Source organism: Salvelinus fontinalis, unplaced genomic scaffold (assembly GCF_029448725.1).
Source record: "Salvelinus fontinalis isolate EN_2023a unplaced genomic scaffold, ASM2944872v1 scaffold_0269, whole genome shotgun sequence".
Taxonomy (NCBI): domain Eukaryota; kingdom Metazoa; phylum Chordata; class Actinopteri; order Salmoniformes; family Salmonidae; genus Salvelinus; species Salvelinus fontinalis.
Window position 1 is genome coordinate 115,001 of NW_026600478.1, and position 23,142 is coordinate 138,142.

Genomic DNA, 23,142 nt, shown 5'->3' on the forward strand with positions numbered 1-23,142 from the left:
CGAGTCTTCTTGGGTATGACGCTACAAGCTTGGCACACCTGTATTTGGGGAGGTTCTCCCATTCTTCTCTGCAGATCCTCTCAAGCTCTGTCAGGTTGGATGGGGAGTGTCGCTGCACAGCTATTTTCAGGTCTCTCCAGAGATGTTCGATCGGGTTCAAGTCCGGGCTCTGGCTGAGCCACTCAAGGACATTCAGAGACAAAGCCACTCCTGCGTTGTCTTGGCTGTGTGCTTAGGGTTGTTGTCCTGTTGGAAGGTGAACCTTCACCCCCGTCTGAGGTCCTGAGCGCTCTGCAGCAGGTTTTCATCAAGGATCTCTCTGTGCCTTGATCCATCAATCGATCCTGACTAGTCTCCCAGTTCCTGCCGCTGAAAAACATCCCCACAGCATGATGCTGCCACCACCATGCTTCACCGTAGGGATGCTGCCAGATTTCCCCTCCAGACGTGACATTTGGCATTCAGGCCAAAGAGTTCAATCAGACCAGAGAATCTTGTTTCTCTTGGTCTGAGATTCCTTTTGGCAAACTCAAAGCGGGCTGCCATGTACCTTTTACTGAGTGGCTTCCATCTGGCCACTCTACCATAAAGGCCTGATTAGTGGAGTGCTGCAGAGATGGTTGTCCTTCTGGAAGGTTCTCCCATCTCAACAGAGGAACTCTGGAGCAATGTCGGTGACCATCGTGTTCTTGGTCACCTCCCTGACCAAGGCCCTTCTCGCCAGATTGCTCAGTTTGGCCGGGCGGCCAGCTCTAGAAAGAGTCTTGGTGATTCCAAACTTCTTCCATTTAAGAATGATGGAGGCCACTGTGTTCTTGGAGACCTTCAATGCTGCAGAAATGTTTTGGTACCCTTCCCCAGATCTGTGCCTCGCCACAATCCTGTCTCAGAGCTCTACGGACAATTCCTTCAACCTCATGGCTTGGTTTTTGCTCTGACATGAACTGTCAACTGTGGGACATTATATAGACAGGTGTGTGCCTTTCCAAATCAGTTGAATTTCCCACCGGTGGACTCCAATCAAGTTGTAGAAACATCTCAAGGATGATCAATGGAAACAGGATGCACCTGAGCTCAATTTCGAGTCTCGTAGCAAAGGGTCTGAATACTTATGTAAATAAGGTATTTTGAGGATTTTTTTTATTTAATACATTTTAGAACAAGGCTGTAATGTAACAAAAAGTGAAGGGGTCTGAATACTGTCCTGAATGCTCTGTGTTTTCTGTGAAAATCAGCCTCAAGCTGTGAGAAACCTTACTGCTTTAATTACATGAAGACGGCAGACCTTGGAAAGAAGGAAACTGGTTATGTTCGTCTTGATGAAATGTAGTTTACGGACATTACTGACAGAAACACACAGGACTTTGTAGTTTGTGGACAAGACATTACTGACAGAAACACACAGGACTTTGTAGTTTGTGGACAAGACATGACTAACAGAAACACAGGACTTTGTAGTTTGTGGACAAGACATTACTAACAGAACAAACACAGGACTTTGTAGTTTGTGGACAAGACATTACTAACAGAAACACACAGGACTTTGTAGTTTGTGGACAAGACATTACTAACAGAACAAACACAGGACTTTGTAGTTTGTGGACAAGACATTACTGACAGAAACACACAGGACTTTGTAGTTTGTGGACAAGACATTACTAACAGAAACACACAGGACTTTGTAGTTTGTGGACAAGACATTACTAACAGAACAAACACAGGACTTTGTAGTTTGTGGACAAGACATTACTAACAGAACAAACACAGGACTTTGTAGTTTGTGGACAAGACATTACTGACAGAAACACACAGGACTTTGTAGTTTGGACAAGACATTACTAACAGAACAAACACAGGACTTTGTAGTTTGTGGACAAGACATTACTAACAGAAACACACAGGACTTTGTAGTTTGTGGACAAGACATTACTAACAGAAACACACAGGACATTCTAGTTTGTGGACAAGACATTACTAACAGAAACATAGTTGATGGTTAAAGACAAGATTCAAAACGATCCATCTAAAATCTTTCTGTCTTTGTTTTGTAGGTGAGTGTGGCGGCTAAGATGGCCCAGCGCATGTCGTTTGGCTTCTACAAGTACAACAACATGGAGTTCGTCAGGATGAAGGGGCCGCAGGGCAAAGGTCACGCTGAGATGGCGGTGAGCCGGGTCCCGACCGGAGACACGTCCCCCTGCGGCACAGAGGAGGACCTGGACTCACCCCTACACGAGAGGGTGAGTAGAGTAGACAAATAGGCACGCACACACACACATACGAAGGTTAGACACACACACACACTCATGAGAGGGTTAGTATAATACACACATACACACACACACATACGAGAGGTATGTATAATACAAACATGCACGCATGAGAGGGTCATGACACACAAAAAACGTGCATGGACACATGTATATAAAACATTAAGGACACCTGCTCTTTCCAGGACAGACTGACCAGGTGAAAGCTATGATCCCTTATTGATGTCACTTGTTAAATCCACTTCAATCAGTGTAGATGAAGGGGGGGAGACGGGTTTAAGAAGGATTTTTAAGCCTTGAGACAATTGAGACATGGATTGTGTCTGTGTGTCATTCAGATGGTGAATGGGGAAGACCAAAATATTTAAGTGCCTTTGAACGGGGTGTGGTAGTAGGTGCCAGGCGCACCGGTTTGTGTCAAGAATTGCAACGCTGCTGGGTTTTAAACGCTCAACAGTGTGTTTCAAGAATGGTCCACCACCCAAAGGACATCCAGCCAACTTGACACAAATGTGGGAAGCATTGGAGTCAACATGGGCCAGCATCCCTGTGGAGCGCTTTCGACACCTTGTAGAGTCCATGACCCGACGAGGCTGTTCTGAGGACAAAAAGGGGGGGGTGCAACTCAATATTAGGAAGGTGTTCTTAATGTTTATTACACTCAAACACAAGAAGGTTATTATACACAGCATGGACACTCAGGGCCGGGGCGCTAGCCGTTATTACTGAGTTACTACAGTGTATTAAACAACATGGCAGTATGTTATATTATTACTGAGTTACTACAGTGTATTAAACAACATGGCAGTATGTTATATTATTACTACAGTGTATTAAACATGGCAGTATGTTATATTATTACTGAGTTACTACAGTGTATTAAACATGGCAGTATGTTATATTATTACTGAGTTACTACAGTGTAGTAAACAACATGGCAGTATGTTATATTATTATTGAGTTACTACGGTGCAGTAAACAGGGCAGTATGTTATATTATTACTGAGTTACTACGGTGCAGTAAACAGGGCAGTATGTTATATTATTACTGAGTTACTACAGTGTATTAAACAACATGGCAGTATGTTATATTATTACTGAGTTACTACAGTGTATTAAACAAGGCAGTATGTTATATTATTACTGAGTTACTACAGTGTATTAAACAACATGGCAGTATGTTATATTATTACTGAGTTAGTACAGTGTAGTAAACAGGGCAGTATGTTATATTATTACTACAGTGTATTAAACATGGCAGTATGTTATATTATTACTGAGTTACTACAGTGTATTAAACATGGCAGTATGTTACTGAGTTACTACAGTGTAGTAAACAACATGGCAGTATGTTATATTATTACTACAGTGTATTAAACAGGGCAGTATGTTATATTATTACTGAGTTAGTACAGTGTAGTAAACAACATGGCAGTATGTTATATTATTATTGAGTTACTACAGTGTATTAAACAACATGGCAGTATGTTATATTATTACTACAGTGTATTAAACATGGCAGTATGTTATATTATTACTGAGTTACTACAGTGTATTAAACATGGCAGTATGTTACTGAGTTACTACAGTGTAGTAAACAACATGGCAGTATGTTATATTATTACTACAGTGTATTAAACAGGGCAGTATGTTATATTATTACTGAGTTAGTACAGTGTAGTAAACAACATGGCAGTATGTTATATTATTATTGAGTTACTACAGTGTATTAAACAACATGGCAGTATGTTATATTATTACTGAGTTACTACAGTGTATTAAACATGGCAGTATGTTATATTATTACTACAGTGTATTAAACAGGGCAGTATGTTATATTATTACTGAGTTACTACAGTGTATTAAACAGGGCAGTATGTTATATTATTACTGAGTTACTACAGTGTATTAAACAGGGCAGTATGTTATATTATTACTGAGTTACTACAGTGTATTAAACAACATGGCAGTATGTTATATTATTACTGAGTTACTACAGTGTATTAAACAACATGGCAGTATGTTATATTATTACTGAGTTACTACAGTGTATTAAACAACATGGCAGTATGTTCTATTATTACTGAGTTACTACAGTGTAGTAAACAACATGGCAGTATGTTATATTGTTACTACAGTGTAGTCAACATGGCAGTATGTTATATTATTACTGAGTTACTACAGTGTATTAAACAACATGGCAGTATGTTATATTATTACTACAGTGTATTAAACAACATGGCAGTATGTTATATTATTACTACAGTGTATTAAACAACATGGCAGTATGTTATATTATTACTACAGTGTATTAAACAACATGGCAGTATGTTATATTATTACTACAGTGTATTAAACAACAGGGCAGTATGTTATATTATTACTGAGTTACTACAGTGTATTAAACAGGGCAGTATGTTATATTATTACTGAGTTACTACAGTGTATTAAACAGGGCAGTATGTTATATTATTACTGAGTTACTACAGTGTATTAAACAGGGCAGTATGTTATATTATTACTGAGTTACTACAGTGTATTAAACAAGGCAGTATGTTCTATTATTACTGAGTTACTACAGTGTATTAAACAACATGGCAGTATGTTATATTATTACTGAGTTACTACAGTGTATTAAACAAGGCAGTATGTTCTATTATTACTGAGTTACTACAGTGTATTAAACAACATGGCAGTATGTTCTATTATTACTGAGTTACTACAGTGTATTAAACAACATGGCAGTATGTTATATTATTACTGAGTTAGTACAGTGTAGTAAACAGGGCAGTATGTTATATTATTACTACAGTGTATTAAACATGGCAGTATGTTATATTATTACTGAGTTACTACAGTGTATTAAACAACATGGCAGTATGTTCTATTATTACTGAGTTACTACAGTGTAGTAAACAACATGGCAGTATGTTATATTGTTACTACAGTGTAGTCAACATGGCAGTATGTTATATTATTACTGAGTTACTACAGTGTATTAAACAACATGGCAGTATGTTATATTATTACTACAGTGTATTAAACATGGCAGTATGTTATATTATTACTACAGTGTATTAAACAACATGGCAGTATGTTATATTATTACTACAGTGTATTAAACATGGCAGTATGTTATATTATTACTGAGTTACTACAGTGTATTAAACAGGGCAGTATGTTATATTATTACTACAGTGTATTAAACAGGGCAGTATGTTATATTATTACTGAGTTACTACAGTGTATTAAACAACATGGCAGTATGTTATATTATTACTGAGTTACTACAGTGTATTAAACAACATGGCAGTATGTTATATTATTACTGAGTTACTACAGTGTATTAAACAAGGCAGTATGTTATATTATTACTGAGTTACTACAGTGTATTAAACAGGGCAGTATGTTATATTATTACTACAGTGTATTAAACAACATGGCAGTATGTTATATTATTACTGAGTTACTACAGTGTATTAAACATGGCAGTATGTTATATTATTACTGAGTTACTACAGTGTATTAAACAACATCGCAGTATGTTATATTGTGTTCTCTCTGTAGTAGATTGGTTCTGATTGGCTGTCTTTGTGGGTTCTCTCTGTAGTAGGTTGGTTCTGATTGGCTGTCTGTGTTCCGTTTGGTCAGGTGACGTCGTTCAGCACCCCTCCCACCCCGGAGAGGAACCGCCCCTCGTTCTTCTCCCCTTCTCTCCGTCGGAAGGTCCCCAGGAACCGTATCACTGAGATGAAGAAGAGTCACTCAGCCAACGATAGTGAAGAGTTCTTCAGGGAAGAAGATGACGAGGGTAACAATATTTTGTACCCGAACACCACGTGTTGTGTAGGATGTGAAGAGTGTATAACCTGGATGTGTTGAGGAGAGAGAGAGAGTGTAACCTGGATGTGTTGGAGAGAGAGAGAGAGAGAGAGTGTGTAACCTGGATGTGTTGGAGAGAGAGAGTGTGTAACCTGGATGTGTTGAGGAGAGAGTGTATAACCTGGATGTGTTGAGGAGAGAGAGAGTGTGTAACCTGGATGTGTTGGAGAGAGAGAGAGAGTGTAACCTGGATGTGTTGGAGAGAGAGAGAGAGTATAACCTGGATGTGTTGAGGAGAGAGAGAGAGTGTATAACCTGGATGTGTTAGAGAGAGAGAGAGAGTGTATAACCTGGATGTGTTAGAGAGAGAGAGAGAGTGTATAACCTGGATGTGTTAGTGAGAGAGAGAGAGTGTATAACCTGGATGTGTTAGAGAGAGAGAGAGAGAGAGAGAGAGAGTGTATAACCTGGATGTGTTAGAGAGAGAGAGAGTGTATAACCTGGATGTGTTGAAGAGAGAGAGAGAGTGTAACCTGGATGTGTTGAGGAGAGAGAGAGAGAGTGTATAACCTGGATGTGTTGAGGAGAGAGAGAGAGAGTGTATAACCTGGATGTGTTGAGGAGAGAGAGAGTGTATAACCTGGATGTGTTGAGGAGAGAGAGAGTGTATAACCTGGATGTGTTGAGGGAGAGAGTGTATAACCTGGATGTGTTGAGGAGAGAGAGAGAGAGTGTATAACCTGGATGTGTTGAGGAGAGAGAGAGTGTATAACCTGGATGTGTTGAGGGAGAGAGAGTGTATAACCTGGATGTGTTGAGGAGAGAGAGAGAGTGTATAACCTGGATGTGTTGAGGAGAGAGTGTATAACCTGGATGTGTTGAGGAGAGAGAGAGAGAGTATAACCTGGATGTGTTGAAGAGAGAGAGAGAGTATAACCTGGATGTGTTGAAGAGAGAGAGAGTGTATAACCTGGATGTGTTGAGGAGAGAGAGTGTATAACCTGGATGTGTTGAGGAGAGAGAGAGTATAACCTGGATGTGTTGAGGAGAGAGAGAGAGAGAGTATAACCTGGATGTGTTGAGGAGAGAGAGAGAGAGAGTATAACCTGGATGTGTTGAGAGAGAGAGTGTATAACCTGGATGTGTTGAGGAGAGAGAGAGAGAGTGTATAACCTGGATGTGTTGAAGAGAGAGAGAGAGAGTGTATAACCTGGATGTGTTGAGGAGAGAGTGTATAACCTGGATGTGTTGAGGAGAGAGAGAGAATAACCTGGATGTGTTGAGGAGAGAGAGAGAGTGTGTAACCTGGATGTGTTGAGGAGAGAGTGTATAACCTGGATGTGTTGAGGAGAGAGAGAGAGTGTATAACCTGGATGTGTTGAGGAGAGAGAGAGAGTGTATAACCTGGATGTGTTGGAGAGAGAGTGTATAACCTGGATGTGTTGAGGAGAGAGAGAGAGTGTATAACCTGGATGTGTTAGAGAGAGAGAGAGAGAGAGAGTGTATAACCTGGATGTGTTGAGGAGAGAGAGTGTATAACCTGGATGTGTTGAGAGAGAGTGTATAACCTGGATGTGTTGAGGAGAGAGAGTGTATAACCTGGATGTGTTGAGAGAGTGTATAACCTGGATGTGTTGAAGAGAGAGAGAGAGAGTATAACCTGGATGTGTTGAAGAGAGAGAGTGTATAACCTGGATGTGTTTAGAGAGAGAGAGAGAGAGAGAGTGTATAACCTGGATGTGTTGAAGAGAGAGAGTGTATAACCTGGATGTGTTGAGAGAGAGAGAGAGAGAGAGAGAGAGAGTGTATAACCTGGATGTGTTGAGAGAGAGAGAGTGTATAACCTGGATGTGTTGAGAGAGTGTATAACCTGGATGTGTTGAGAGAGTGTATAACCTGGATGTGTTGAGAGAGAGTGTGTATAACCTGGATGTGTTGAGGAGAGAGTGTGTATAACCTGGATGTGTTGAAGAGAGAGAGAGAGAGTGTGTAACCTGGATGTGTTGAGAGAGAGAGAGAGTGTATAACCTGGATGTGTTGAGAGAGAGAGTGTATAACCTGGATGTGTTGAGAGAGAGAGTGTATAACCTGGATGTGTTGAGAGAGAGAGTGTATAACCTGGATGTGTTGGAGAGAGAGAGAGTGTGTAACCTGGATGTGTTGAGGAGAGAGAGAGAGTGTATAACCTGGATGTGTTGAAGAGAGAGAGAGAGTGTATAACCTGGATGTGTTGAGGAGAGAGAGAGAGAGTGTATAACCTGGATGTGTTGGAGAGAGAGAGAGAGTATAACCTGGATGTGTTGGAGAGAGTGTATAACCTGGATGTGTTGAGGAGAGAGAGAGAGTGTATAACCTGGATGTGTTGGAGAGAGAGAGAGAGTGTATAACCTGGATGTGTTGAAGAGAGAGAGAGAGAGTATAACCTGGATGTGTTGGAGAGAGAGTGTATAACCTGGATGTGTTGAGGAGAGAGAGAGTGTATAACCTGGATGTGTTGAGGAGAGAGAGAGAGTGTATAACCTGGATGTGTTGAGGAGAGAGAGAGTGTGTAACCTGGATGTGTTGAGGAGAGAGAGAGAGAGTGTATAACCTGGATGTGTTAGAGAGAGAGAGAGTGTATAACCTGGATGTGTTGAGGAGAGAGAGAGTGTGTAACCTGGATGTGTTGAGGAGAGAGAGAGAGAGTGTATAACCTGGATGTGTTAGAGAGAGAGAGAGTGTATAACCTGGATGTGTTGAGGAGAGAGAGAGAGAGAGAGAGTGTATAACCTGGATGTGTTGAAGAGAGAGAGAGAGTGTATAACCTGGATGTGTTGAGGAGAGAGAGAGAGAGAGAGAGTGTGTAACCTGGATGTGTTGAGGAGAGAGAGAGTGTATAACCTGGATGTGTTGAAGAGAGAGAGAGAGAGTATAACCTGGATGTGTTGAGGAGAGAGAGAGAGAGTGTATAACCTGGATGTGTTGAAGAGAGAGAGAGAGTGTATAACCTGGATGTGTTGAAGAGAGAGAGAGAGTGTATAACCTGGATGTGTTGAAGAGAGAGAGTGTATAACCTGGATGTGTTGAAGAGAGAGAGAGAGTGTATAACCTGGATGTGTTGAAGAGAGAGAGTGTAGAATCTGGATGTGTTGAGGAGAGAGAGAGAGAGTATATAACCTGGATGTGTTGAGGAGAGAGAGAGAGTGTATAACCTGGATGTGTTGAGAGAGAGTGTATAACCTGGATGTGTTGAGAGAGAGTGTATAACCTGGATGTGTTGGAGAGAGAGAGAGTGTATAACCTGGATGTGTTGAGAGAGAGAGAGAGTGTATAACCTGGATGTGTTGGAGAGAGAGAGTGTATAACCTGGATGTGTTGAGGAGAGAGAGAGAGTGTATAACCTGGATGTGTTGAGGAGAGAGAGTATAACCTGGATGTGTTGAAGAGAGAGAGTGTATAACCTGGATGTGTTGAGGAGAGAGAGAGTATAACCTGGATGTGTTGAGGAGAGAGAGAGAGTGTATAACCTGGATGTGTTGAAGAGAGAGAGAGAGTGTATAACCTGGATGTGTTAGAGAGAGAGAGAGAGAGAGTGTAAAACCTGGATGTGTTAGAGAGAGTGTATAACCTGGATGTGTTGAAGAGAGAGAGAGAGTGTATAACCTGGATGTGTTGAAGAGAGAGAGAGAGTGTATAACCTGGATGTGTTGAGGAGAGAGAGAGAGAGAGTATAACCTGGATGTGTTGAGGAGAGAGAGAGAGTGTATAACCTGGATGTGTTGGAGAGAGAGAGAGAGTGTATAACCTGGATGTGTTGAGGAGAGAGAGAGTGTATAACCTGGATGTGTTGAGGAGAGAGAGAGAGAGTGTATAACCTGGATGTGTTGAGGAGAGAGAGAGAGTGTATAACCTGGATGTGTTGGAGAGAGAGAGAGAGTGTATAACCTGGATGTGTTGGAGAGAGAGAGTGTATAACCTGGATGTGTTGAGGAGAGAGAGTATAACCTGGATGTGTTGAGGAGAGAGAGAGAGTGTATAACCTGGATGTGTTAGAGAGAGAGAGTATAGAACCTGGATGTGTTGAAGAGAGAGAGAGTGTATAACCTGGATGTGTTGAGTGTGTAACCTATAACCTGGATCATGTGACCCCATGCAGACCTGTGTAACCAGTCCAACCTGCGGTCTCGCTCCCTGTCGGGTACAGGTCGGTCCCTGGTGGGATCTTGGCTCAAACTGAACCGTACGGAGGACTACTTCCTGCTTTACTCCCACCTGACCTACGTCACCCTGCCGCTGCATCGCATCACCTCAGGTCAAGACCCTCACACCATCAGTCCTAAATGGTTCACTATTCCCTATCACCTCAGGTCAAGACCCACACACCATCAGTCCTAAATGGTTCCCTATTCCCTATCATCTCAGGTCAAGACCCTCACACCATCAGTCCTAAATGGTTCACTATTCCCTATCACCTCAGGTCAAGAATCACACACTATCAGTCCTAAATGGTTCACTATCACCTCAGGTCAAGACCCACACACCATCAGTCCTAAATGGTTCCCTATCACCTCAGGTCAAGACCCTCACACCATCAGTCCTAAATGGTTCCCTATTCCCTATCACCTCAGGTCAAGACCCACACACCATCAGTCCTAAATGGTTCCCTATCACCTCAGGTCAAGACCCTCACACCATCAGTCCTAAATGGTTCACTATCACCTCAGGTCAAGACCCACACATCATCAGTCCTAAATGGTTCCCTATTCCCTATCATCTCAGGTCAAGACCCACACACCATCAGTCCTAAATGGTTCTCTATTCCCTATCACCTCAGGTCAAGACCCACACACCATCAGTCCTAAATGGTTCACTATCACCTCAGGTCAAGACCCACACACCATCAGTCCTAAATGGTTCCCTATTCCCTATTACCTCAGGTCAAGACCCTCACACCATCAGTCCTAAATGGTTCTCTATTCCCTATCATCTCAGGTCAAGACCCACACACCATCAGTCCTAAATGGTTCCCTATTCCCTCAGGTCAAGATCCACACACCATCAGTCCTAAATGGTTCCCTATTCCCTATCATCACAGGTCAAGACCCACACACCATCAGTCCTAAATGGTTCACTATTCCCTATCACCTCAGGTCAAGACCCACACACCATCAGTCCTAAATGGTTCACTATTCCCTATCACCTCAGGTCAAGACCCACACACCATCAGTCCTAAATGGTTCCCTATTCCCTCAGGTCAAGATCCACACACCATCAGTCCTAAATGGTTCCCTATTCCCTATCATCACAGGTCAAGACCCACACACCATCAGTCCTAAATGGTTCACTATTCCCTATCACCTCAGGTCAAGACCCACACACCATCAGTCCTAAATGGTTCCCTATTCCCCATTAGTCACATGCACAGGGTTGCAGATGTATACTGAACAAAGATTTAACTGAGTTACAGGTCATAGAAGGAAATCAGGTCAATTGAAATAAATTGATTATGCCCTAATCTATGGATTTCACATGACTGGGCAGGGGTGGAGCCATGGGTGGACCAGGCCTAGCCAATCAGAATGAGTTTTTCCCCACAAAAGGGCTTTATTACAGACAGAAATACTCCTCAGCACCCCCCCCCCCCCCCCCTACCTCAGACGGTCCCGCTGGTGAAGAACCCGGATGTGGAGGTCACATGTGGTCTGGGGTTGAGAGTCCGGTTGGACGTACTGGGCTTTTATTGTCCCCAGCGCAAGGTGCACCTGTGTAATGGTCATGCTGTTTAATCTGCTTCTTGATATGCCACACCTGTCAAGTGGATTATCTTGGCAAAGGAGAAATGCTCACAAACATGGATGTAAACAAAATGTGAGAGAAATCATCTTTTTGTGGAACATTTCTGGGATCTTTAATTTCAGCAGATGAACCATGGAGACTGACACTTCACATGGTGTCTGTATTTGTGTTCAGTGTAAATCCCATTTCCAGATGAACCATGGAGACTGACACGTCACATGTTGTGTTTCTATTTTAGTATATTTATAACTGTAACAATAGTAAAGACCATTGGGGGAGTTGAGTGTGTCAGAGAGGAAGGAGGTGATGTGGTCTTTGACTCGTCTCATGAGGAAGTGAGTGTTACTGGTCAGTAGTCATGTGGAGAGGGTTGAGTGTGTCAGGGAGGGAGGAGGTGATGTGGTCTTTGACTAGTCTCATGATGAAGGAAGTGAGGGTTACTGGTCAGTAGTTATTCAGTTCACTCCCTTTCTCTGGCAGCGGGACGATAGTGGCCATCTTGAAGCAGGTGGGGACAGCAGCCTGAGCTAGAGGGAGATTAAACATGTCAGAAAACACAACAGCTAGCTGGTCTGCCCATGCTCTGAGGGCACGGCTAGGGTCCTCTAATCTAGAGAATAGGGAGCCATTATGGACCTACCCTGTCGTGTAAATGACAGTACTGACTGATTCTGTTGTCTGTCATCAGATATCCTGGAGGTGAGACAGAAGCCCATCCTGATGACATAGCAGATCAGAGCTCCCAGTCCTCCTAACTGCCCCAGAGCCTCCCTACTAAGTGCCTTCCTTTATCAGGCCCTGACTAACACCACTACAACTCAGTGGTGACATGGAAAACTACCACCATCTGGTGGTGACGTGGAGGAATTACAGCAACACTACCACCATCTGGTGGTGACGTGGAGGAATTACAGCAACATTACCACCATCTGTTGGTGAGGTGGAGGAATTACAGCAACATTACCACCATCTGGTGGTGACGTGGAGGAATTACAGCAACATTACCACCATCTGGTGGTGACATGGAGGAATTACAGCAACATTACCACCATCTGGTGGTGACGTGGAGGAATTACAGCAACACTACCACCATCTGGTGGTGACATGGAGGAATTACAGCAACACTACCACCATCTGGTGGTGACGTGGAGGAATTACAGCAACACTACCACCATCTGGTGGTGACATGGAGGAATTACAGCAACACTACCACCATCTGGTGGTGACATGGAGGAATTACAGCAACATTACTGATGGTGGTGACGTGGAGGAATTACAGCAACACTACCACCATCTGGTGGTGACATGGAGGAATTACAGCAACACTACCACCATCTGGTGGTGACATGGAGGAATTACAGCAACACTACCACCATCTGGTGGTGACATGGAGGAATTACAGCAACACTACCACCATCTGGTGGTGACATGGAGGAATTACAGCAACACTCCCATCTGGTGGTGAGGTGGAGGAATTACAGCAACACTACCACCATCTGGTGGTGACATGGAGGAATTACAGCAACACTACCACCATCTGGTGGTGACATGGAGGAATTACAGCAACACTCCCATCTGGTGGCGAGACAGAGAACTACAACCAAAGCTGGAGTCAATGGCAAGAGATGTCTATAAAAAAAACTTTGGAACAATGAAAACCAGCCAATCAAAAAGTGCCTCTTCCCTCTGTCACGTTCCTGCTCGATGAGGATTCGCCGGTGGGTGCGAGGCGGTCGCCAGGGAAACGGGCATAGCAACACACGATCGTGAAGTGCCATTGGCTGAACTCTTGACCTGAAACTAAAATGATTTAGAATGTCTCTAGACAAATCTAAAATGGAACTCTATTCCCAGTTTAGTGCCCTAACTTTGACCTTTAGCCCTATGTGGACTCTGACCTAAAGTAGTGCTCTATAAAGGGAATAGGGTGCCACAGTCCTACTGACCCTGGTCTAAAGTAGTGCACTATAAAGGGAATAGGGTGCCACAGTCCTACTGACCCAGGTCTAAAGTAGTGCACTATAAAGGGAATAGGGTGCCATTTTGGGCGACGTCTCTGTTTTCTTGTAAATATCCTGCTGCTTAACTAGTCACTGATAAGCCTTTAGGAAAAGTTACGCTTCTTCTGACGGAACATAAAGCTCCCTGTCTGTTTTTGTCGCTGCGTGTTTGTGTTTCTATCTGCGAGGCTCACTGTGTAGCGGGGAACGTTAACGGGACTGTGTAGCGGGGAACGTTAACGGGAGAGTGTGTCTCCAACGTTATCTGTGGTCTTCAGTCACTCAGCACACCACTGGCACATAAAGGATGTTACTCTGAGACCAAAATGTCCCCGTGTTCCCTGTAGTTTCCAGGGCTGTAGTATCCAGGGAATAGGTTTCCATCAGGCACATGGTCTGGGGATCTTTTAACTCTACAGTTTAACGTGACTAACTGTCAACCGGGAACTGAAATTAACATCCATATAAAATAAACGACTTGGAAATTCACACCCCACGTGTATGAAAGACTGGAGAAAAAGGAGGATTTCTCTCAGCCCTGGAACAACAGGGGTGAATGTTGTTACAGGGAAATACTCCAGTCCCGTGTGGCTCAGTTGGTAGAGCATGGCGCTTGCAACGCCAGGGTTGTGGGTTCAATTCCCACGGGGGGACCAGGATGAATATGTATGAACTTTCCAATTTGTAAGTCGCTCTGGATAAGAGCGTCTGCTAAATGACTTAAATGTAAATGGTAATATAGAAACACAGGACCTGCTGATACTCAGTTTTAGTCGCCGTAGATACTAAAACCCTGTTTCTACCTGGTCTCGTCCCCAGGCTGCTGTTGCGTTAGAGCCTGGTAACTGTGGAACTAAGGGGGTGTGGATTTACTGAGTGACATGCTAATCAATTCAAATTCTGGAGCGAATCACACGACTGTGAGGCGTGGTTCTAAATCGAGGAGGGGGAGGGAGCCTGGGATAGTTGTATTTATGGAAGCCCATTCCTGTCACCCAAAATACAATTACATGTCGATACTGCGTCAACATTTTCAGCTTCTAACTAAAACCATTTATACAGAACATAGATACACTACATGAACAAAAGTATGTGGACACCTGGTCGTCGAACATCTCATTCCAAAATCATGGAGTTGGTCCCCCCTTTGCTGCTGTAACAGCCTCCACTCTTCTGGGAAGGCTTTCCACTAGATGTTGGAACATTGCTGCTATAACAGCCTCCACTCTTCTGGGAAGGCTTTCCACTAGATGTTGGAACATTGCTGCTGTAACAGCCTCCACTCTTCTGGGAAGGCTTTCCACTAGATGTTGGAACATTGCTGCTATAACAGCCTCCACTCTTCTGGGAAGGCTTTCCACTAGATGTTGGAACATTGCTGCTATAACAGCCTCCACTCTTCTGGGAAGGCTTTCCACTAGATGTTGGAACATTGCTGCTGTAACAGCCTCCACTCTTCTGGGAAGGCTTTCCACTAGATGTTGGAACATTGCTGCTATAACAGCCTCCACTCTTCTGGGAAGGCTTTCCACTAGATGTTGGAACATTGCTGCTATAACAGCCTCCACTCTTCTGGGAAGGCTTTCCCCTAGATGTTGGAACATTGCTGCTATAACAGCCTCCACTCTTCTGGGAAGGCTTTCCACTAGATGTTGGAACATTGCTGCTATAACAGCCTCCACTCTTCTGGGAAGGCTTTCAACTAGATGTTGGAACATTGCTGTTATAACAGCCTCCACTCTTCTGGGAAGGCTTTCCACTAGATGTTGGAACATTGCTGCTGTAACAGCCTCCACTCTTCTGGGAAGGCTTTCCACTAGATGTTGGAACATTGCTGCTATAACAGCCTCCACCCTTCTGGGAAGGCTTTCCACTAGATGTTGGAACATTGCTGCTATAACAGCCTCTACTCTTCTGGGAAGGCTTTCCACTAGATGTTGGAACATTGCTGCTATAACAGCCTCCACTCTTCTGGGAAGGCTTTCCACTAGATGTTGGAACATTGCTCCTATAACAGCCTCCACTCTTCTGGGAAGGCTTTCCACTAGATGTTGGAACATTGCTGCAGGGACCTGCTTCCATTCAGCCACAAGAGCATTAGTGATGTTGGGTGATTAGGCCTGGCTTGCAGTCAGTGTTCCAATTCATCCCAAAGGTGTTCGATGGGGTTGAGGACAGGGCTATGTGCAGGCCAGTCAAGTTCTTCCACACTGATCTCCCTTTGTGCACGGGGGAATTGTCATGTTGAAACAGGTAAGGGCCTTGCCCGAACTGCTTCCAGAGCCAGTTTGGAACTCGTTGCAACCGAAGACAGAAGATTCGTATGAGGTACGGGCTTCAACACTCGGCGGTCCCGTTCTGTGGCCTACCACTTCACGGCTGAGCCGTTGTTGCTCCTAGACGTTTCCACTTCACAATAACAGCACTTACAGTTGACCGGGGGCAGCTCTAACAGGGCAGAAATTTGACAAACTGACACTTTGAAAGTCACTGAGCTCTTCAGCAGGGGCCATTCTACTGCCAATGTTTGTCTATGGAGATTGCATGGCTGTGTGCTCAATTTTATACATCTGTCAGCAACGGGTGTGGCTGAAATAACCAAATCCACTGATTTGAAGAGGTGTCCACATACTTTTGTGTATATACATACTCTGTGTGTTTCTTCATTTGCAGCATTATGTGGTGATTTCTATCTGTCCATGGCTGAACTGGCGTTTGCCCCAACACTTTATATTGTTTAATAAAATAATTGACACAAAAGCATAGAAAAGAGCGACAAAGTATTGTTGTTAAGACTGAATTGCCTCATGACTTGGGATTCAGTCTGATCAACTGTAGTCTACTGATAACAACCACAGCTGGCCTGGAGTAGTCTACTGATAACAACCACAGCTGGCCTAGAGTAGCCTACTGATAACAACCACAGCTGGTCTAGAGTAGCCTACTGATAACAACCACAGCTGGTCTAGAGTAGCCTACTGATAACAACCACAGCTGGTCTAGAGTAGCCTACTGATAACAACCACAGCTGGTCTAGAGTAGCCTACTGATAACAACCACAGCTGGTCTAGAGTAGCCTACTGATAACCACAGCTGGTCTAGAGTAGCCTACTGATAACAACCACAGCTGGTCTAGAGTAGTCTACTGATAACAACCACAGCTGGTCTAGAGTAGCCTACTGATAACAACCACAGCTGGTCTAGAGTAGCCTACTGATAACAACCACAGCTGGTCTAGAGTAGGCTACTGATAACCACAGCTGGTCTAGAGTAGCCTACTGATAACAACCACAGCTGGTCTAGAGTAGCCTACTGATAACAACCACAGCTGGCCTATAGTAGCCTACTGATAACAACCACAGCTGGTCTAGAGTAGCCTACTGATAACAACCACAGCTGGTCTAGAGTAGCCTACTGATAACAACCACAGCTGGTCTAGAGTAGCCTACTGATAACAACCACAGCTGGTCTAGAGTAGCCTACTGATAACAACCACAGCTGGTCTACAGTAGCCTACTGATAACAACCACAGCTGGTCTACAGTAGCCTACTGATAACAACCACAGCTGGTCTAGAGTAGCCTACTGATAACAACCACAGCTGGTCTAGAGCAGCCTACTGATAACAACCACAGCTGGTCTAGAGTAGCCTACTGATAACAACCACAGCTGGTCTAGAGTAGCCTACTGATAACAACCACAGCTGGTCTAGAGTAGCCTACTGATAACAACCACAGCTGGTCTAGAGTAGCCTACTGATAACAACCACAGCTGGTCTAGAGTAGCCTACTGATAACAACCACAGCTGGTCTAGAGTAGCCTACTGATAACAACCACAGCTGGCCTAGAGTAGCCTACTGATAACAACCACAGCTGGTCTACAGTAGCCTACTGATAACAACCACAGCTGGTCTAGAGTAGCCTACTGATAACAACCACAGCTGGTCTAGAGTAGCCTACTGATAACAACCACAGCTGGTCTAGAGTAGCCTACTGATAACAACCACAGCTGGTCTAGAGTAGCCTACTGATAACAACCACAGCTGGTCTAGAGTAGCCTACTGATAACAACCACAGCTGGTCTAGAGTAGCCTACTGATAACAACCACAGCTGGTCTAGAGTAGCCTACTGATAACAACCACAGCTGGTCTAGAGTAGCCTACTGATAACAACCACAGCTGGCCTAGAGTAGCCTACTGATAACAACCACAGCTGGTCTAGAGTAGCCTACCGATAACAACCACAGCTGGTCTAGAGTAGCCTACCGATAACAACCACAGCTGGTCTAGAGTAGCCTACCGATAACAACCACAGCTGGCCTAGAGTAGTCTACCGATAACAACCACAGCTGGTCTACAGTAGCCTACTGATAACAACCACAGCTGGTCTACAGTAGCCTACTGATAACCACCACAGCTGGTCTAGAGTAGTCTACTGATAACAACCACAGCTGGTCTAGAGTAGCCTACTGATAACAACCACAGCTGGTCTAGAGTAGCCTACTGATAACAATCACAGCTGGTCTAGAGTAGCCTACTGATAACAACCACAGCTGGTCTAGAGTAGCCTACTGATAACAACTACAGCTGGCCTAGAGTAGCCTACTGATAACAACCACAGCTGGTCTACAGTAGCCTACTGATAACAACCACAGCTGGCCTAGAGTAGCCTACTGATAACAACTACAGCTGGCCTAGAGTAGCCTACTGATAACAACCACAGCTGGCCTATAGTAGCCTACTGATAACAACCACAGCTGGTCTAGAGTAGCCTACTGATAACAACCACAGCTGGTCTAGAGTAGCCTACTGATAACAACCACAGCTGGCCTAGAGTAGCCTACTGATAACAACCACAGCTGGCCTAGAGTAGCCTACTGATAACAACCACAGCTGGTCTACAGTAGCCTACTGATAACAACCACAGCTGGCCTAGAGTAGCCTACTGATAACAACCACAGCTGGCCTAGAGTAGCCTACTGATAACAACCACAGCTGGTCTAGAGTAGACTACTGATAACAACCACAGCTGGCCTAGAGTAGCCTACTGATAACAACCACAGCTGGTCTAGAGTAGCCTACTGATAACAACCACAGCTGGTCTAGAGTAGTCTACTGATAACAACCACAGCTGGTCTAGAGTAGCCTACTGATAACAACCACAGCTGGTCTAGAGTAGTCTACTGATAACAACCACAGCTGGCCTAGAGTAGCCTACTGATAACAACCACAGCTGGCCTAGAGTAGCCTACTGATAACAACCACAACTGGTCTAGAGTAGCCTACTGATAACAACCACAGCTGGTCTAGAGTAGCCTACTGATAACAACCACAGCTGGCCCAGAGTAGCCTACGGATAACGACCACAGCTGGCCCGGAGTAGCCTACGGATAACAACCACAGCTGGCCCGGAGTAGCCTACTGATAACAACCACAGCTGGTCTGGAGTAGCCTACTGATAACAACCACAGCTGGTCTAGAGTAGCCTACTGATAACAACCACAGCTGGTCTAGAGTAGCCTACTGATAACAACCACAGCTGGTCTAGAGTAGCCTACTGATAACAACCACAGCTGGTCTAGAGTAGTCTACTGATAACAACCACAGCTGGTCTAGAGTAGCCTACTGATAACAACCACAGCTGGCCTATAGTAGCCTACTGATAACAACCACAGCTGGTCTAGAGTAGCCTACTGATAGGCCTGGAGTAGCCTACTGATAACAACCACAGCTGGTCTAGAGTAGCCTACTGATAACAACCACAGCTGGTCTACAGTAGCCTACTGATAACAACCGCAGCTGGTCTACAGTAGCCTACTGATAACAACCGCAGCTGGTCTAGAGTAGCCTACTGATAACAACCGCAGCTGGTCTAGAGTAGCCTACTGATAACAACCGCAGCTGGTCTAGAGTAGCCTACTGATAACAACCACAGCTGGTCTACAGTAGCCTACTGATAACAACCACAGCTGGTCTACAGTAGCCTACTGATAACAACCACAGCTGGTCTACAGTAGCCTACTGATAACAACCGCAGCTGGTCTACAGTAGCCTACTGATAACAACCGCAGCTGGTCTAGAGTAGCCTACTGATAACAACCGCAGCTGGTCTAGAGTAGCCTACTGATAACAACCGCAGCTGGTCTAGAGTAGCCTACTGATAACAACCACAGCTGGCCTAGAGTAGCCTACTGATAACAGCCACAGCTGGCCTAGAGTAGCCTACTGATAACAGCCACAGCTGGCCTAGAGTAGCCTACTGATAACAACCACAGCTGGTCTAGAGTAGCCTACTGATAACAACCACAGCTGGTCTACAGTAGCCTACTGATAACAACCACAGCTGGTCTACAGTAGCCTACTGATAACAACCACAGCTGGTCTACAGTAGCCTACTGATAACAACCACAGCTGGTCTAGAGTAGCCTACTGATAACAACCACAGCTGGTCTACAGTAGCCTACTGATAACAACCACAGCTGGCCTAGAATAGCCTACTGATAACAACCACAGCTGGCCTAGAATAGCCTACTGATAACAACCGCAGCTGGTCTAGAGTAGCCTACTGATAACAACCACAGCTGGCCTAGAATAGCCTACTGATAACAACCGCAGCTGGTCTAGAGTAGCCTACTGATAACAACCACAGCTGGTCTACAGTAGCCTACTGATAACAACCACAGCTGGTCTACAGTAGCCTACTGATAACAACCACAGCTGGTCTACAGTAGCCTACTGATAACAATCACAGCTGGTCTAGAGTAGCCTACTGATAACAACCACAGCTGGTCTACAGTAGCCTACTGATAACAACCACAGCTGGCCTAGAATAGCCTACTGATAACAACCACAGCTGGTCTAGAGTAGCCTACTGATAACAACCACAGCTGGTCTACAGTAGCCTACTGATAACAACCACAGCTGGTCTACAGTAGCCTACTGATAACAACCACAGCTGGTCTAGAGTAGCCTACTGATAACAGCCGCAGCTGGTCTAGAATAGCCTACTGATAACAACCACAGCTGGTCTAGAGTAGCCTACTGATAACAACCACAGCTGGTCTACAGTAGCCTACTGATAACAACCACAGCTGGTCTACAGTAGCCTACTGATAACAACCACAGCTGGTCTACAGTAGCCTACTGATAACAACCACAGCTGGTCTACAGTAGCCTACTGATAACAACCACAGCTGGTCTACAGTAGCCTACTGATAACAATCACAGCTGGTCTAGAGTAGCCTACTGATAACAACCACAGCTGGTCTACAGTAGCCTACTGATAACAACCACAGCTGGCCTAGAATAGCCTACTGATAACAACCACAGCTGGTCTAGAGTAGCCTACTGATAACAACCACAGCTGGCCTAGAGTAGCCTACTGATAACAACCACAGCTGGCCTAGAGTAGCCTACTGATAACAACCACAAATGGTCTACAGTAGCCTACTGATAACAACCACAGCTGGCCTAGAGTAGCCTACTGATAACAACCACAGCTGGTCTAGAGTAGCCTACTGATAACAACCACAGCTGGTCTAGAGTAGCCTACTGATAACAATCACAGCTGGTCTAGAGTAGCCTACTGATAACAACCACAGCTGGTCTAGAGTAGCCTACTGATAACAACTACAGCTGGCCTAGAGTAGCCTACTGATAACAACCACAGCTGGTCTACAGTAGCCTACTGATAACAACCACAGCTGGCCTAGAGTAGCCTACTGATAACAACTACAGCTGGCCTAGAGTAGCCTACTGATAACAACCACAGCTGGCCTATAGTAGCCTACTGATAACAACCACAGCTGGTCTAGAGTAGCCTACTGATAACAACCACAGCTGGTCTAGAGTAGCCTACTGATAACAACCACAGCTGGCCTAGAGTAGCCTACTGATAACAACCACAGCTGGCCTAGAGTAGCCTACTGATAACAACCACAGCTGGTCTACAGTAGCCTACTGATAACAACCACAGCTGGTCTACAGTAGCCTACTGATAACCACAGCTGGCCTAGAGTAGCCTACTGATAACAACCACAGCTGGTCTAGAGTAGCCTACTGATAACAACCACAGCTGGTCTACAGTAGCCTACTGATAACAACCACAGCTGGTCTAGAGTAGCCTACTGATAACAACCACAGCTGGCCTGGAGTAGCCTACTGATAACAACCACAGCTGGCCTGGAGTAGCCTACTGATAACAACCACAGCTGGCCTAGAGTAGCCTACTGATAACCACAGCTGGCCTGGAGTAGCCTACTGATAACAACCACAGCTGGTCTAGAGTAGCCTACTGATAACAATCACAGCTCGCCTAGAGTAGTCTACTGATAACAACCACAGCTGGTCTAGAGTAGCCTACTGATAACAACCACAGCTGGCCTGGAGTAGCCTGCTGATAACCACAGCTGGCCTGGAGTAGCCTACTGATAACAACCACAGCTGGTCTAGAGTAGCCTACTGATAACAACCACAGCTGGTCTGGAGTAGCCTACTGATAACAACCACAGCTGGCCTAGAGTAGCCTACTGATAACAACCACAGCTGGTCTACAGTAGCCTACTGATAACAACCACAGCTGGTCTAGAGTAGCCTACTGATAACAACCACAGCTGGCCTAGAGTAGCCTACTGATAACAACCACAGCTGGCCTAGAGTAGCCTACTGATAACAACCACAGCTGGTCTAGAGTAGCCTACTGATAACAACCACAGCTGGCCTAGAGTAGCCTACTGATAACAACCACAGCTGGCCTAGAGTAGCCTACTGATAACAACCACAGCTGGTCTACAGTAGCCTACTGATAACAACCACAGCTGGACTACAGTAGCCTACTGATAACAACCACAGCTGGTCTACAGTAGCCTACTGATAACAACCACAGCTGGTCTACAGTAGCCTACTGATAACAATCACAGCTGGTCTAGAGTAGCCTACTGATAACAACCACAGCTGGTCTACAGTAGCCTACTGATAACAACCACAGCTGGCCTAGAATAGCCTACTGATAACAACCACAGCTGGTCTAGAGTAGCCTACTGATAACAACCACAGCTGGTCTACAGTAGCCTACTGATAACCACAGCTGGTCTAGAGTAGCCTACTGATAACAACCACAGCTGGTCTAGATTAGCCTACTGATAACAACCACAGCTGGCCTATAGTAGCCTACTGATAACAACCACAGCTGGCCTAGAGTAGCCTACTGATAACAACCACAGCTGGTCTACAGTAGCCTACTGATAACAACCACAGCTGGTCTAGAGTAGCCTACTG

General features: G+C 44.7%; 1 protein-coding gene across 2 annotated transcripts in view; it reads left to right on the forward strand.

The window, feature by feature from the left end:
• The window catches only part of LOC129845284 (uncharacterized protein KIAA0930 homolog), a 59,548-nt gene extending 45,526 nt beyond the window's left edge, over positions 1-14,022 (forward strand). For both annotated transcript variants that reach the window (XM_055913160.1, XM_055913159.1), the window contains 4 exons: positions 2,052-2,240; positions 5,922-6,081; positions 10,228-10,383; positions 12,556-14,022. In XM_055913160.1, coding sequence (XP_055769135.1) covers positions 2,052-2,240; positions 5,922-6,081; positions 10,228-10,383; positions 12,556-12,596 — 546 coding nt within the window. In that variant the 3' untranslated portion in view covers positions 12,597-14,022. The remainder of the gene's footprint in view (positions 1-2,051; positions 2,241-5,921; positions 6,082-10,227; positions 10,384-12,555) is intronic.
• Positions 14,023-23,142: the final 9,120 nt, after the last annotated feature.